General features: G+C 34.3%; 1 protein-coding gene across 2 annotated transcripts in view; it reads right to left on the reverse strand.

Annotated features, from left to right (window-relative positions):
- LOC129217147 (uncharacterized) overlaps nt 1-18,247 on the reverse strand; it is a 125,850-nt gene that overhangs the window by 22,807 nt on the left and 84,796 nt on the right. The window contains exons 3-4 of one of the 2 annotated variants that reach the window (XM_054851407.1): nt 3,775-3,834; nt 1,013-1,100 (exon numbers count right to left, since the gene is read on the reverse strand). In XM_054851407.1, coding sequence (XP_054707382.1) covers nt 1,013-1,100; nt 3,775-3,834 — 148 coding nt within the window. The remainder of the gene's footprint in view (nt 1-1,012; nt 1,101-3,774; nt 3,835-18,247) is intronic. The other variant, XM_054851408.1, reaches the window with a different exon arrangement.

Below are 18,247 nucleotides of genomic sequence, written 5' to 3' on the forward strand. Positions count from 1 at the left end.
CCCATTACTGGCAATTTAAAGTGATTCAATAGTTTACTCTCTAAATATCACCAACAGTGGCCAAATTGAAACAGATTAAAAATAAAAAAAAGTCACCAAATTTTTCGCCAAGTTGGCGACAAAACTTGGCGATCAAAAGACTGGCGATATATTGCCAAGTGTCCGCCAAATTATAACACCACTTGAGTTTACATCGAAATTAACAATGATTCCCCCCCCCAAAAAAGGGAAAAAAGACCCCTTTAAAAACACCTGAATGCAACCAGAAGAGAAGATGCACAAATAGACCCCACAAGGAGTCTACGTACCAAATTTCAACTTTCTAGGACTTACCGTTCTTGAGTTATGCGACATACATACGCACATCCGCACATACGCACATACATACGTACATACAGACGTCACGAGAAAATTCGTTGTAATTAACTCGGGAATCGTCATTATGGATATTTCGCGTGTCTATACGTTTTTAGGGACTTATCCACGTGTGGTCGAGTCGAAAAAAAAACTCAGTATTCATTCGAGGGTTAGTAAAATGGAAATTAATGTCGATTTTTGAGTGAAATTTTTTTCGCGAATACAATACTTCCTTTTTTGTAAAAGGAAGTAAAAAGTAATGTAGTGTAACCCAAAAGATAGTAGTTTGTAGGGGTTCCTAGAAACTTTTTTTGACATTAGTTTAGTAAAAAAAACAAGGTTTATATTCAACTATTTTCATTAATATAACTCAGCTTAAAAGCAAGGATCAACGAAACGTTTAGTCGTGGACATTTAAAAAAAACGTGATCGCAAAAACGATAACTTTCCTTGCATGAGTATGAAAATATTACATTTGCAACAACATTACTTCTTTTTAAAACATTTATCCTCTAAAAGGGAGTAACACGTTCGCGAGTTTTCTTTGAATTTACCGAATTTAAATTTTGTAAGGAGCTCCAAAATGCTTTTTAATGGTTCACAATCGAAAACAAATCTATAACAAAATACATTATTAGGAAATTTTGAAACTTACCGCCAAGTCACTGTCAACTTCACTTTTGTAATTTGGGAATTCAAAACTGTCGTCTGAATTATACGTTTTTTCTGCTTCTTCAATTAACCTGGAAATATCAGGAGGAAATTGAAATTTGAGGACAAATCAGCAGTTCTAAAAATAGCTTTGCAGTTATTTTAAATATGACAGAAATGAAATTACTTTTAATGTTTTTTTCCTAGAATTTGTTCATTTACTTTGATAAGATATGAACAAACGTGATAGAATTTAAAACATGTTACACATTTAAACTTCACAGGTGCAGCTTTTAAACTCTTTCTATAGGGCCATTCCATGTGACAGAAACGGAGCGTTCGGAGTAGTTTTGTCACTGGATTTTGTTTCATAAATACAAATAATAAAAGCTAGAAATTTCATTTTTAATAGAAACAGCAAAACTTTGTCATAAGAACTATGTAAATCACAAAAAGTTAGTCAAATTAAAAAAAAAATAATTGAATGACATGCAATAAAATGCCTGTGAAGGAACGGGACACATACGAGTTCCATTCCGTCTCGGTTATTTTATTGCATGCTAGTGGTACAGAATAGGGAACCCCGCTCTGCTATGCCATCTGGGGCTTCCAGAGAACGGACCTTTCGGCCGGGGCCCCCTTACCCATAAGGGAACGAGATCTAAACCACTTACGACTCTAGACACCGTGGACCCAGGTACAGACCTGACTCCGGTGGTGCCCATTGCCTACTCACTGTTCCACTCGATAGCCATTGGGCAGATACAAATCTGCTCACACGCAAGTAAAGAGTGGTCGTTTTACATACGTGGATGCTACACCATCGTAAAACCCTCCCCATTTACCCGGGCTTGGGACCGGCATAGGGACGGGCCTGGTCCCCCAAAGACCAGACCCCACCTACGGCTGGGTTTGCATGCTAGTGGTATCCGCACGACTTTGCCCTTAGTAGAAAACTAAAAGGTCATTTGGTTCGTCTGCACATTTGCAAATAATGGATGATAAATTTCTCGCCAATTTGCTATGGCTATTTGCTCATCCGTTATGATAATTTAGTAATTTACTAGTCAATGTTATGATAATTTGCTCGGTAAAATTTTCTTAAAATTGGAATATAAAAAGAACAAAATTGAATTTTCGAAAAATCGCTTCGAGGTGCAGACCCCATGCTACAAACTAATTTTGTGCCGAATTTCATGAAAATCGGCCGATCGGTCTAGGCGCTATGCGCGTCACGGAGATCTTGACAGATAGATCCAGACAGAGAGACTTTCTGCTTTATTATTAGTAAAGATTCTTCAATTATTTTATTTAAAAACGATAACTTCTAATGTTCTACGCAATTCTCGTGACAAATCCTTATTGTTGCTATCAAAGGTAAAATTTCTAGCTTATTGTATTTGTACTGATAAAATAAAATATACTGACAAAACTAGTCTTAATTTCTCGTTCCGTCACATGCAATGGCCCCATATTCTTCTCAAATACGCCTATTAAGGGAGAGTAGAATTATCTATCTCTCTGTCTACATATTCTTCATTGCATTTTCTTTACGCAAATACAATTCAGAAGTGCTTGGTGTTTGAAAACAGATGAAGAAATGAGAAAAATGTAGAAATATTTCCCACAAAATTTTTGCCCAAAAAATGAAAAAAAAAAAAAAAAAAAGGACACTTATATTATTTTATAATATCTAGAAAAATAATTCACGTTTCACTTTATCTTAGGAAAACTAATAACAATTGATTAAAAACTGAGAAATGCAATTGGCATTTTAGAGTACCGTCATAGTGACTCATTCAACTTTAATCGAACTCGATCGAATCGAACACAATCAATTGCATCAACCAATCACTCAGCCAAAAAATTTCATTTCTCCGCCCAAAGGGAAATTTCTCGCTACGATACTGGAAGATAGAATTCGATTGAATCGAACAAAATCGAGTTGAATGAGCCCCTTATTAAACAACAAGCACTTCCAATTTGTAAACTCTTAACAAATAAAACTTGAACCAAGCACAGAAAGAAAGCACACCGAGTATAAAATGCGCTTCAGCAGTTAGAATCCGAGGGGGATTCTTTGGATTTTGGCGTAAATATAAGGGTGATGGCAAGGCTAATCACCTTGCTGTGATTTTTACATTACAGACACTTTAAATAATTATGCCTCGATTTTGATGCGAATCAAAGCAAAAAAAAATGTTTACAGAGATTTATTTTCCAAATCTCAATCATTTTTACATTTATTTTTGAATAGATATCTCGTTAACTATCGCCAACAGAGTCAAACTGAAATTAAAAAAAAAAAAAAAAAGACACATTTGTAGCCGTTCAGAGTGCGAAATATCTCTTAAGTGTTGTAAAAGACCCCTTTTGGAATATCCGAATGAAACCAAAGTGGGAGGTGCACAACTAGATCCCACTCAGTGTACACTGTACATACAGAATTTCCACCTTCTACGACGTACTGTTTTTAAGTTATGCAAGATACATACGAAAATACATGCATACGTACATTACATACAAATGCACATACTAACGTCACTAGAAAATTCGATATAATTAACTCGAGGACCGTCAAAATGAATATTTCGAATTTTCTTACGTACATATGCTATGCATGTGCGGTCAGACAGAAAAACTACTCAAAATTCATTCGTGGGTGAGTAAATTGGAAATTTAAGTTAAAATTTGAGGGATTTTTTTTTACGACTATAATATTTCCTTTACGAAATGATATAGCAAATAAAAATACTTCATTCTTACGGTAATTTTGAAGATCGCTTCGCACTGATGCCTCGACACCTGGGGTGGAAAACCATCCTCCTGGAAATAAAAATGTATTATTCAAAATGCATACTAAGCATCATTTAGCGAAATAGTTGAATAGTGTAATAATAATTACAACAATAAATAGGGCTGGTTTGCAGTTTTTCAAAGGAAGTAGTGCACAAAAAAGTGGTTGGAATAGATAACAGCAATTTTCCACCGACTTCCGCTTATAATTTCGATTAAATAAAAAACATTAAAAGGACATTACTCGGCTTATGATCTAAATTATTACTAGTACATTTGAGAAATTTTATGTAAATAATAGTGCTTAACAGCCTAGTTCTAATATTCTGTTGATTTTTGTTCTAATATTCTGAAGATGTTTCTGTTTCAACACTAAGAAAGGCAACCTAAGGAAGGCATGTAATTATTGTTTGTGGGCATATTTGCTTGATGTATGAACACTAGACGGTGGGATGATTAACCTTGACGAAGAGGATTTATGACACAGCATTTGCTCCACTGATGTTCCGACATGGTAATATGGCAGCATTATTTTCTTGAATCGAAATAAATATAAGATTCAAGTTAATTAATTAATTTATTTTTTTGAAGAAAAAAGTTTTCAAATCAGTAGTAGATTATTAGGGATGTGACTGCGTTCGGAGGTTTTTTTTTTCTTCTTTCATAATACAAAAAAATTGAATTTAAACTTTTCCAAGTCACACAGAGCATGCTCTAAAACCTCCGACCGGTCAGTGTTTAAGCCCATCGACAGGAAATACATAAACTATATAAGCGGTGACCAATAGGGTGGATCGAAAAAAACGAAATTTCGAATCTTAATTTGGAATACCCACCAAAAGCTGTGCATATGTAAGAATAATACACATGTAAAATATTATCAAGTTTGAACAACTCCTTAAGGGTCCTACCAAGGCTTGAATTTCTCCAAAAATAGAAAAAAAGGTCAATTTTCGATAATTTTTGTGAAAATACTTGTGTTTAAAATTTTTGTTCTAATACGGTTAAAATGCTTCCTTTGAACCCTCTTTTCATGTATCTTCATAATTATTCACAGACATTGCAGCATTAAGTTCGCACATAAGCCGTAAAGTTTCGCGAAATTAACCAAAACTGAATTTTTTAAAGCTTTTTTACACACTGCAATATTTTTCCTTTTAAGTCCAGCTTTTTTTTGCACTGACTGTGCAGAATGCAGATTTAAATGGAAATGAAATTATATTTTATTACACTGAAACTTCATATGGACCAGCAGTTTCACCATCAAGTAATGTGAACAGGTGACGCAAAGGCTGCTCGCATGCAGTTTGCAGATTAACCAATAACCATGGGACAGGATGTCAAATTTTATTCTCCATGGCCGCAATTGCACCGTTCTTTTTTCAGTTATTCGTGGCCGTGCCATCACAGCTAAAAGTTCCTTAATGCTTAAACAAATTTACAAAAATCACATTGCTGTCGCGACATGTTTTCTCGTTCCAGAAGTTGGCGTCACATGACCCAAATAAAGAGAATTGGGTTTTTCAACTATGGATTCCTCGCTTATGGTTCTTCTGTGGTATCTGTCTCCGACCATTCCTTTTTTTATAGTTTTGTCATCTCGGTTATTGAAAAATGTACTTTTTAAACCCTTTCGTTTGAAGGTTTTGAAGAGAAGCACGTACTTCGTCTGTGAAACGTCTGTCGCTGTTTTCGAACTTTATTCCTTTCAACGACTTTAGAGTAATAATTATTTGACACAGTACCAAAATCCTGTAATGTTGCTGAAGCAATTTCTTCAGCACATCGCACGTCTGTCACAAATGCCGTATTGATCCCACACTCTGGATAGAGTTGGCAGAGAAAGCCTCACACTTTGTTCCACTTTTGAAGTGACATCAATACCAAAAGATGTTGATGGCTCTGTTGGCGGGAGTATAGCCGTTGCAAATTTTTCTCTTTCATGAATTGAAACAAAACTTTGCTATTCCTCACCAAGCAGCATCTCGTTACCTAAGTGAAAATCTGAAAAAAATATTGATCTTGTCATTCAATGAAATGCCTATTTTGCCACCCGGAAAATATTCATCTAACATTGGTCACATGACGAACGAAAGCACATCAGAGACCTCGCTTTGCAAAGAATTTTGAATTCCAGTCAAGTGGCTTTAGTTCATGACGAAATAAGAAAATTCTATAATCTAAAGATTTACTTGAATGCATCAGACTACTCTGATGTTATCAACCGGCCAGAATGTGCAATAGCTGCAACCCCTCTCCTATTTTAGCTGGCATATCTAATGAAAGTCTTCAACAATAGATTGAAAACACTAACGCAAATTTTGCTTTCGTTTAGTTCCCCTGTCACACTCAGGTGGTGGAAGGCTGTGTTAATATGAGGACAGAAGCTTCTTTGTTCGTGATTAGTCAATCGGCAAGAAATGGCTTCAATACGAGCAAAAATCAAATCTCGAAGTATCATGTCATCGTTTCATTCAAAAAAAGATTTCAAAGAGGTTTCATGAATGGATGTGACGAACTGACTATTTTCTGTGACTTTAACTAACTGATACTTTTCAAGTCCCTCATTTTGTGAAATATTGATCCTTATATGTCAGAGCGACTGTGTGTGATTAAATATGCATTTTTTGCATTTCTCGCTATGTTTTTTTAGTTAATACAACTAAATCAATTTGATAGTTTACTTCTAATGTAAAAGGAATAATATATTTATACTTAATACATTAGACTCGTCAGGTGGAAAAGGTAGAATGGAACTCCAAATGCAGCCATCTCATTTTAGTGGGTCTAGTCTGTTAATGTAATAAAGTTTAATTTCACTTCCGTTTAAAACTGCAGTCTGAACAGGCGTTGCAAAAAAGAAAACTGGACTTTAAACGAAGAAATATCGCGATGTGCAAAAAATCTTAAAAAAAAGTCAGTTTTTGGTTAATTTCTCGAAACTTTACGGCTTATGTGCGAACTTAATGCTGCAAAGTCTGTGAATAATTATGAAGATACATGAAAAGAGTGTTCAAAGGAAGCATTTTAACCGTATTAGAACAAAAATTTCAAACACTAGTATTTTCATAAAATTTTTCGAAAATTGACCTTTTTTTTCTATTTTTCGAGAAATTCAAGCCTTGGTAGGACCCTCAAAGAGTTGTTCAAACTTGATAATATTTTACATGTGTGTTGTACTTACACATGCACAGCTTTTGGCAGGTATTCCAAATTAAGATTCAAAATTTCATTTTTTTGATCCACCCTAGTGACCAATACATATACAGTTGAACTCAATCGACACTAAATGTCAAAAATCCACGAATTCGCTCGTATCAGCCGTTATTCGTAACAACCGTAAATGAGTAATACTGTGAAAAAACGAAAAAATGCTTACCTATAATTAAAAATTATTATTACTAATTCACAAATTCTAATCTTACTAGTCGTACATTAAAAAAAAGCACTTATTTCTTATAAAAGAATGTTTTGGGAAAGTATTGAAACCAGGGGTGCCCATCCCCCCCAAGCTCAATGGCGCAAATTCCCCCCCAAAAATTTTTTCTCGCTTTCGAATCGGGTTAAACATAATAGTTTTTAGAGTGTTAAATTTCTAGTCAAATTCATGGGAAGGGAGGGGGGAGCGCTAACAAATGCCATTTGAACTGAAATATTGTTGATCCACCTTGTCTTCCCGAAGTTTACAGCGTGGACCTTGAGTAAACAAATTTTGAGTACCCCTGAATTTCGCTACACTTTTTTTTTTTCGAACGTATGAATAATTACAGGGAGAGTGGATTCAACTTTCTGGCTTAGAATGGAGTCATTACTGGATGTATGCAATATAAATCTTGATCGTCATTTAGATAGGGGGTCCTGGGGTTTCTTCCCTGGAAAATTTTCGAAATTGTAGTTTTAAAACCAGTTTTAGACTATCTCTAATGTTAGGGGTACAAAAGGTTTGATGGCCCCTTCCGGTAATTTTTCAATATTGAAACTTTAAAAATTGCAATTGTAGATATTCTAACGTTGTGTTAAGGAGGGCTCTCCTTTGTTTTCAAAATTGCAGTTCTAAAAACGCAGTCTTAGACTATATGTGGTAATGTTAGAAAAAGAAGAGATCCTAGGACTCGCACTAGGAAAATGTTCAAAATTAAAAGCCATGAAAACCAAATGTAAGACGATTTTTTAATAATGTTGACGAGAGGGGGGGTGAAGGGGGGCACTTAATTTTCCACTTAAATTTTCAAACTTTTAGCTTTAAAAATGCAGTTTTGATAGATCTTTATAATATTCGTGGAAAGTGGATTTCGGCGCCTTTAACCCGGCAGTTTTTTGAAATTGATACTCAAGAAACGCAATTCTAGGCTTGTCTTTGATCGTGTGAAGGAAAGAGGGGGGAATCAGGGGCTCTCTCCTATTAATTTTTCAAAATTGCAGTACTATAAAAGCAGTTTTAGATGACTCTCATCACTGTCACACGTATTCATGCAGAATTGTTCTACTTCCAGAAAATGCATAAAAAATTGAAAAGAAGTCAAATCGTCTGATCCAGCTTTGAAACGGACACCAACTCCATGCCGTCTGTGATGTGTTCAGTTCATTGAAAAAGAAACACGGTCATTAAATTTTGGAAAGAGTACCAGAGCCGTCGCTGGGTCAAAAAACTTCTGGGGGGGGGAGGGGTGTACGCTTTGGCGGGCCCTTAATTGTTTCAAACGCATGTTTTAATGTGCAGAGAGAGAGAGAAGATTTGGCTTCTGGTTTATCAGGGATACTTATATTACTAGACCTTAGTACTAGTAATATAAGTTTAATCGTAAGGGTAATATTCGGTCAGAATTAGGGGATCTCGGAGGGCTACCTTCCTGCATTATTTCTAAATTGAAGACATAAAAACAGTTTTAGACTATATTTTAAGTTTGGGAGGAAGGGGAGATGAGGTCCCGATATTTTTTTCCAAATTTAAGTTTCCAACACAATCGTACGTTATGTTTAATTATGTTCAGAAGAGGGGATCTGGGGCATCTCCCCCAAAAATTTTCAAGATTGTTATTTGAAAAACAGTTTTAGACGATCTGTAGTGATGTTAAGGGAGGAAAAGGGACTCGGGGTCATCGTTCTATAATTTTTCAAAATGCAAACTCCAAGCACGCATTTCCAATTGTGAATGATTTCTTATTGTAACATGCATAGGGGGGGGGGGGGTCCAAAGGTTCTCCCCCGGGAAAAATTTGAAAATTGTAGTTCGAAAAATGCAGTTTTAGACGATCTATGGTGATATTAAGAAAAAGAGATGCGCCCCCAACCCCGAAATTTTTTGAAATTTTGAAGCCTTAAAAACGCGATTGTAGACTTTTTTTGTTGAAAATTTAGTGCACCGCCAGTTTCTTGAAATTAAAGCTCCGAAAACGTAATTTAATCCAACCTTCGATGAAAAGGGGGAGGGGGAAGTTTTGAAGGTGCTCGCGACCAGAAATGTTTCGTAATTGATGCACTAAAAGAGAGATTTAAGACATTTTTCGATGATGTTGGCGAGAGAGAGGAAAGGGGGGGGGGGAGGCATTCTCTCGAAAAAATTTCGATCTGTTGAAACCGCAGTTTTAGAAGATTTTTGGTAATGTGAATGGGTGGAGAGATTGAGAGTCCTCCCCTGGAAAATTTTTAAAATTGAAATTCAGTTAACGCAATCGTAGACGATTTTAAATAATGTTAGAGGGCTAAAAGGTTTTGGATATCTCCCCCGAAACATTTTATGAATTGAAGCCTTTTACGATGAAATTCTTGAAGATTTCCGTTAATATTTGGAGAACGACAGTTTCAGGAAACCTCAGCGAGTTTTTTTTTTGAGCAATCGATTGCTTATTGCTTTCATTTGACTGTTTTGATGTCCTATCATTTTATTTTCTCACCGACACCCTCCGCACCGTCACCGTCGACCGGGTCCTCCAGATGCTGCCCCTATAGCGAAAGCCGTCTCCAGGTTGCATCCATGTCCTACACATACGCGCATACATACACAACTACACACACACGCACGCACACACACACACAAACACACATACACAAACACATACACAGACCTACCCACACATTCATACCTGCACACAGACTCAAACACATATGCCTACACACACATACACATACCCCCCCCACACACATTCATACACACAACTACCCACACACTTATGCCAGTACACAGACACAAACACACATACCCCCCGCACACAAACACACACGCCTACATACACACACTCGTGCTTGCGAAAAACATAATTTGAATTCAAGATGTCAAAATTCAAATTAATTTTTTTTTATAAATTAAAGTAGAAAAGACGAAATTTATTCGGCCTTGAATGATGATGAATGATTAATTTAGAGGGCGTTTCTCGGAGGTTACGTTGGGAGCACTCTCACAGTTTTTCGAAATTGCAGTCCTAAGTTCTCAGGTGAGGCCATCTTTAATGACGTTAGGGTAAGGGTTGGGGTTTGAGAACGTTATCCCGGGAGTTTTTCAAAACCTTTTTTAAAAATTTTTTTAGAAAGTCACTCACAGGCCAGCTTTGGGGATGTAAAAAGAAGAGTTTGGAGTTCCCCACTCTTCTTTTCATTTTGGCTACGTCTCTCCTATCTTTATTGTAAATTTTAATTATTGGTAAACATATTGTGTTAATATTTTCTTCCAATTTTCCTTTGTCAAACACGATTACTTGGTTGGATTTTCCATACTAAAACTTTTAATTTCCCCCCTAATATTTTTGTTTTCTTGCGATACAAGTGCAATACTTTTAACATTTTGAACGGAAGTGGTAATTTTCTGAGATACTTTAGGTCTCTATTCCACTTCATTTTATTTTAAATATGCCACCTGCATCTCTTGATCAAGCTTTGATTTACTTACGATTTTTACATTCGAACATTTAGAACTTTAGTTGTGAGTATTCATTACAATACTTAGAATCTCTCTTTGCATTGGACTGTTTTTTTCCTCTCTCTCTCTCTCTATTTCAAACTTATTTCGGCAACCCATACATTTTTCTCCAATCAATAATGATTTTCAGGACAACATTTTTCATCTAAAAAAAAAGGAATGTTTCGGCTACCCCTATTCTATGGGATATCCTAATTAAGCTGTCCTATTTATTTATGTATTTTTTTTTAAACTGAAAAACCATGAAGCATGGTTTTGTATAACCAGAGCCGCCGAGAGACAAGGCGTGCACCATGTTAGTGTTGTCGCCAGTTCTCCCTCCCATTATGCTAATTTTTCTCTATGCACAATACTTTAATTTGAGTCGAGCCCATAGTTTTCGATTAGGCAGACATACCCACTCTGCGGCCTAGTGTAGGGTTTACTGTACTGAATACTTCTTTTTTTCATTGATAAAAATGTTTGAAGCGCACATTTCCGCGGCTCTTACTCAAATATTCTTAATAAAAGAGAATCATGGATGTTCCTAAATTGTATTTTAAGATTACATTTTCTATTCAAATTTCACAAAAAAAAAAAAAAAAAAAAAAAAACTTTTGGCACCATTATTTAAATTGTTCATTTATAGTTACTGTTTTAATTTTTTAAAACAACGAAGTTTCCCTTTTTCTTCGTTAGTTCCATCGCGAAAATGAAATTGGCGGCCTCACTTCTGAAAAACAGCGGGGAAGGGGGGGACGGAGACTGCCTTCAAGAGTACGTGAAAAAAGCATTATTAATGCATCAATTTCTTGTTAAATGAGTTTAAATATTTTTTTCTTTCCAAAATTCAAAAATATCATGTTCTAAAGAAAAAACTTTCCGGAAAAAATATACCCCCCACCCCCCCAAAAAAGTTTTGATGGCGCAACTTGCGCCATAATCCCCCCTTGTGGGTACCCCTGATTGAAACTGTAAGATGATAATTGACAGTCGCGGAATAGGTTGTAATCCACAATGGAAGATGTTGAAATTTCCACAAATTAACAAATGGATGGGTTTTATTTTCTATGCAAAATATTTAACATTGTCTTATCGATACACAATAGGACTTCTACTTTCTAACAAAATCATGTATAATTTCTAAAAATGAAAATTACAGTATTCGATCACGAACATTTTAAGTAAAGAAATCGGAAATTTTTGTTCGTCTTAGCCGAGTCTTTCAATTTAGTGTACATATTATACATGAAACTTATTGTAATTAGATAGCAAACCAAACTTAACGAACAAAATGTTCGTTTTAGCCTGTATTTCGTATTAAACGTGATCGTATTAAGAGAGTTCAACTGTGCATTAATATTTTAAGATTTGTGGGGTTTCCCCGTTGAATCTACATCCACAACATTTCTTTCAAATCGTCCAATGCTCAAACAATATAGAAACATCAATAAACATTTCGACCAAAGATTCTATCCTCAACCAGTCGTAGAGAGAAACTTTCAAATGAAACAGGTCAAGAAAATTTTTACGCTGCATTAAACCAACGGAAGTTACCACACGTGTCTCTTCCAGACCAATCTAAAGAAATTGTATTCCTTACTAAAACTAAGCGCTAGCATAAAATGAGCTCTGTTCATTTGTTGAGAAAAAGAAAGATGATATCTAAAGAAGGAAAGAGTAAAAGAGTTAAAGAGTCTTCCACGTGAGTTTAGTAGAAGAAAAGAAATTGAAAAACTGCATCAGGAAATGATTCGACAAATACAAAAATGAAAAAAAAAAAAAAACAGTTATTATTAAAAAATGAAATTCTCTAAGGTAAGTTAAGAGAGAATTCAGTGAAAGTCTGTTGATAAGCCTGAACGCTTTCACAACCACGAAAACAATTGTTTAAATTGTCTTGAATATTACAGTTCAATTAAGTCACCAATGAACTGAATAAAGTAATGCTCAGGATAGCTGCATGAAACGTTTACGATGTACAATCAAAGATGAAATAGTTTTAGAAAGATTGAAAAGCAAAAAAAAAAAAAAAAGAAGAAGAAGAAGAAGAAGAACCATACGTAACTCAATGTAGCCTTTTATTGTGTTACTCATGTAATGATTCGCACTATTTTAGTAAACAATACCACTTTTGTCGATCATAAACCGTTTTGGGATGCTCTTTCAAGTGGTCCTAACCTGATAGATTGGGGCGTGACTTTTGGCTGAGCATTGCCTGACTTTCAGGATAATACACTCCAAAGCTACAATTTTGCTTTTTGGCCGCAATTAATTTAATTTGTGTGTTTTTTTTAATAGTCCGGATCGATTTTACCCAGCATCTGCACCTACATTAAGAAAAGTAGATTTACATTATTTTTTTCCTTTCGTTAACATAACACTTTAAAGAAAAGTTTCTTTGAAGGTGGGATATAATATCCCGACTTACCCTAATCTCTCTCTGTATGTATATATATATATATATATATATATATATATATATATATAAATAATTTTATATTATATTATATATTTAATTATATAAATAAAAGTAGAGAGATAAAATATAGCTAAAATTCATAATATATCACATTTTTTCAAAGCGTTAAATGATACATGTGCCGAACAGAATTTCTTTCATATTTATTGACGTCTGTTTTTTTGGCTATGAATTTTTTATATATCATTAAGCATTTTGCGTCTAAAAAATATATCGTGATTCTATTATGTTTGCTCCCAGTAGCTGAAAGGAAAAACTCATAAAAGTTAAAGTGTAATAAATTCGTTCCGAAGGGAAATTTCAACTGACGCGATTCAAATCGACGATAATCCGTGCCGGAAGCTTTTGAATGCATGCGTTGCATTATTCTATAAAAGAAACTGAAAGGAAGATTTTTCAATGGAATATAACTCCAGTTTTTCATATTTCAGGATTTCAAAAGCAAACTGCGATGTGTGTTTATTTCACATAGCGTAAGGTATTTCGAAATTTAAAATGGTATCGTCAAGATTTCGTGATTTGTGCCTACTTAACATAATGGTGTGATAGTGATTTGGTTTAAAATACTGCTTTGGGACTTTTGGTCACTTATGTGAAAATGGTAAGATATTTTGTGTTACAGTCTTTCGTTTTCTATTAAAATGAACTTTCCAATTGCTAAATTAAGTAATGAAAAGCATGGCAGTCACTATTCCATTCACGTAGCTTATTCTTTCAATCCACTATTAGCATCAAATTTCAATCTAAAATATACAGTCGACTCCCGTTACAACGCGATCCGACTTACGCGAAATGACTATAACGCGATTTTTTCGACAGTAAAGAATTTTTGAGCTAGCGCGAATTTCTCGCCCGCAACGTGAAAAATTTTGAAAGGGAACCGTGGTGTATAAGTTTTTTTCGTGAATGGACCTTCATCCCTTTAGCATCACTGAGAGCAGAAGTACCCACACCGTACTAGTCTTTTATCGCTTATACAAATAACTACTTCTCATTTTCCATTAATTTTTTTCATTCTAAATGCGCAAGTTAGTGAAATATAACGACACCTAAAAGCGCTGTTTCATCTAAAGTTGGTGAAAATAGAAAGAAAAAGAGAACGTTTCTGACAATTAAAGAAAAAATAAAGCTTCTCGAAAAGCTGAAGCTGAACCAAAAAGTGCTCCGAAGGGTAGCACAACAATTAGGTTTGACGGTATGAGTGAATCTTTCATACATACAATTAAAAGTCAAGAAAAGGAAATCCATAAAAGTTCACCGAGTAATAGTATCCAAGCAAAATGCAAAAATTTTGAAAATGGAAGCTGCTCTTTATTGTAAATTAAATAAACCAGGAAGAGGGGGTAATGCCACAGATGGAAACTTTATAAATATAATAGAACCATCATCATTTTTTAAGTTACAAATATCATTACTGAATCAACTGTACAGTACAATTATAGGGCATTTGTTTTCCTTACTACATGCTATACGTACGGTACTGGTTTATTTTATGTCTTTCTTTCCCATTGTTTTTGTGCATCGCAGTATTTTATGTTGAATAAAACTTTTTTTTTTAAATACAAATAAAAATGCAGTTCTTTATGTAAGAAACAGTAATGTATGGTTAAGAAAAGGTTTTTAACTGTTTAAGGTTGTGTTTACAATGGTTGTGTTTACTAAAATGATTGGTTATGTTTATAAAAGTTTTACACGTACCCTTTTCCACAACGCGAAATTTCGACTTACGCGAGGGGTCTTGGAACGCTTCCCTCGCGTAAGCCGACACTCGGCTGTCTAATACTAGAAAGTTGCCCGTCAAGGTATGACGGGTGAAAATTGCTTCTCTTCTTCTACATTTTAATGAAGCAATTGCCTGTTTGGTGATATTTTGATAGTTGAAATTGTAACCCTAACTCCAGTGGATTAACCCTAAACTACAGTAGATTCAGTTCATTGTTGACCGCTTTTTCGTTTCTTTATTCCCCTGACATGACACAGTCTTACCAGTAAAACAGTTAAGTTACCGGATCCTGTTCAGCCTTATCACAATGAAGCCTTTCCCTTCATGTTAAACATTACCAAAACACATTATGAATTTATCATGCCGTGGCGCGAGTTTCATTGTTGAAACACGCTCGTTACTCGATCATTGGCTATTATATATATGAGGATACCAGAGATCCCACGCCCTCTTGCTTATTTCGTTCAGCAACCCTCATTGCATTAATTTAATTACTTTTATAACTTTATTTAATTCATTTTAAGGGGTTGTTTTTCTCACCAGCTTTTTTACACAAAAAGAAGGGAGGAGGAGGAGGGGAAGATTGAAAATTACTGTATTTTTAGCAGTGTAAAAAAAAAACAATTTAAACATAGGAAAAAAATGAATAGAAAAAAAAAATGATACGCATTACAGTTAAGTGACATCATTACAATAGAAAGATAGCTGCAATTCTTCCTTAAAGGAAACCTTGTTGTTTTATCTAACTACTAAGACTATTTTGCAAGGAATTTCCATTCATCGGGTACTTTGGAAAAGGCCAAGAACACTAAGACTCTTCTATTAAAAATTTCTGAAACCTTTGGTATTGATTTCGATGCAGAAAAGGTGCGAGTATTATCAGGATGATTGATATTAGGAAGCAGAAAAACTCACCTGAAATCGATTTTAAAGAAAATAATATCATTAATCATTCAAATCCAACAACTGCATGCGTAAAAATATAGTTCCGCTAAAGTTTTTTAGAAAAGAATGTAAATCTTTGGTTTTTAGGTATTAAGAATTGTTCAAACTCATTCCTCTTTATTGGTAATTTTTTTCAAAATAAAATGTTTCGTGTTCGTTTAATATCGAACACCCTTTGTGTTCACGCTCTCAGAAAATGAATTTGTTTTTACTTAAGCACTAAGTACAATCAATAATCATCTGGTTTTGTATAATTTCAATTTTTCCAAAAAACCTTCAGCTCTTTTCACACTTCAAATTTTAATGAATGGAGAAAAATCATGACAAGCTATGAAATGTACGTTTTTTTTAAAGTGATATTTAGCGATTATCCTTTATTTGTTTATTGAACTTTAAAGATAATTATATGGAAAAAAGTAACACTTCAAGTGTCTGGAAGATTTATAATTGCGAAACGCACTCATTTAAGCGCAAAAACCATTTTATTGCTGTTAGGAATTTTTCTTTGATTTGGGAATAACTAAATAGATGAATAAATATAAAAAAAAGTATTTTAGAATAATCAATCAAAATTGTTAATCAAATAAAAAAAAAAAAAAACACCTCCGTTTCATTGACCACCGTTCATTTAAATAGGGAATGTGAGAAAAGAATGAAAGAACGATGTTTGTTTCAAAAGAGGTCGGCAAATTTTTATGAAAATGTGGAACGATGCTTCTTTTGGAAGTCCAAAGAAATGGAAAGAAAATTAACTATGTCAATTAAAATCTACTATTTTTCGAAAAAAAAAAAAAGAAAATTTGCAAATCAAGCTGTTAAAGAATGTAAATTTATTCATAAAATGTTTGAAGGCACTCAGGAAAAAAAATAGCCAACAATAACATTTTCATTTATTAAGGTACTTCAGTTTTAATCGTTATGCATACAAGCATTAGGAAAGGATGACCTGCATACAGCAGAGCAATTCCACGAAAAGTGGTCCTGACCCATCAAATTTTTTTTTCACATGATATAGGAACAAACCTTTTTTTTTTCGACAAAAAAATACCTACACTTTTCAAGTCTAGCATCAATTTTGTGTTTAAAATATTTTTATATCAGATTTTTGCCTTATTTGATAACATTTAGACGAAGTAAAAAAAAACGCATTGTTAGTGAAATAAATGTAAAAGCCATTTTTTTAAACTTAATGATCCATTTTTAAAAAAAAAAAACTATCAAATATCATGAACACATATGCTATACTATATTTACGTCGCAATTTTTTAAATAAAGACTTTTGATATGTTTTTAACCCCCCAAAATATGCAAGTCACTTTTTATTGGTCACACACGTAAAGCAAAAGGAACAAATGTTTTCCTCCAAGGCCAAATTAGGGGACTAGAAGAAAAATATATATCTCATATCATAAATTAACTTTATACATAATACCTGTAACCAGACTTTCATCTTCAAACATTCGGTAGAATAGTTTTAAACCTCATAAGTAAGTATTAGAAGTTCGTGATAGTTTTTAAGCTTGATATTACTATTTAATTCGTATACAAATAAAAATTAATTTCACTTTGTTTTGTGAATATATCCTTCCAGTTTAAGTATTTTCTGGTTGCAGTTCCCGGCGTTGCACGGTCTACCTCGAAAAACTAAGTTGTGTCAAGTGACGCATTTTCAACAATTTGGCTTAAATAAACGAAAAAAAAATAGTGTAAAACTTTCCGTCAATGTGTAGAAAAGAGCAATTTTATGAATCAAAATTTAAATTCAGACGTCTTAGGCTTTTTTTTTTAAATTCAAAAAATGTTATCATTGTTAACAATAGGCCTAACAATCCCGTTTCACGGATTTTCGGGCAAGAAACCCTAAAGGGGGTTGACACCCGTTAGGGGGGCAAAAATACCCCTATGTGAACTTTTGAGCTTCAAAGGACCTCTGTGCCAAATTTGGCAAAGATCCGATGTAAACTAAATTTGAATCAGGTAAATCCGCGGGAGGGGGGGGGGGTAATATCACAGCCCTCTCCCCAGGGGACAAAAATCTTAATGTGAGTTCCTGAGTACCAAAGAACCTCTATATGTAATTTGGCAAAGATCCGACTTAAACTGGATTTTTATTAGGAAATCCCTCTCAACTGCTGCGCGCGGTCACACGTAACGCTCTAATGTCACACACGTAACGCTAATAAAATATTTTTCATTAGTATTGTACGAGCTATAGAATAAAAATATGGAATGCTTACTTGGTATACTTAGACACGTGCACAAAAAATACTGTTCATTTACCTTTTAAAACTTCACAAGAAATTACAAAATAATATGAGGTACAGCTAATTTTCAGATTTTCCCTGTCACACATGTAACACTGTATTTAAAATTCTATGCAAAAATTTAGAATAATCCTAGG

This window comes from Uloborus diversus, chromosome 2 (genome assembly GCF_026930045.1).
Source record: "Uloborus diversus isolate 005 chromosome 2, Udiv.v.3.1, whole genome shotgun sequence".
Classification (NCBI taxonomy): Eukaryota; Metazoa; Arthropoda; class Arachnida; order Araneae; family Uloboridae; genus Uloborus; species Uloborus diversus.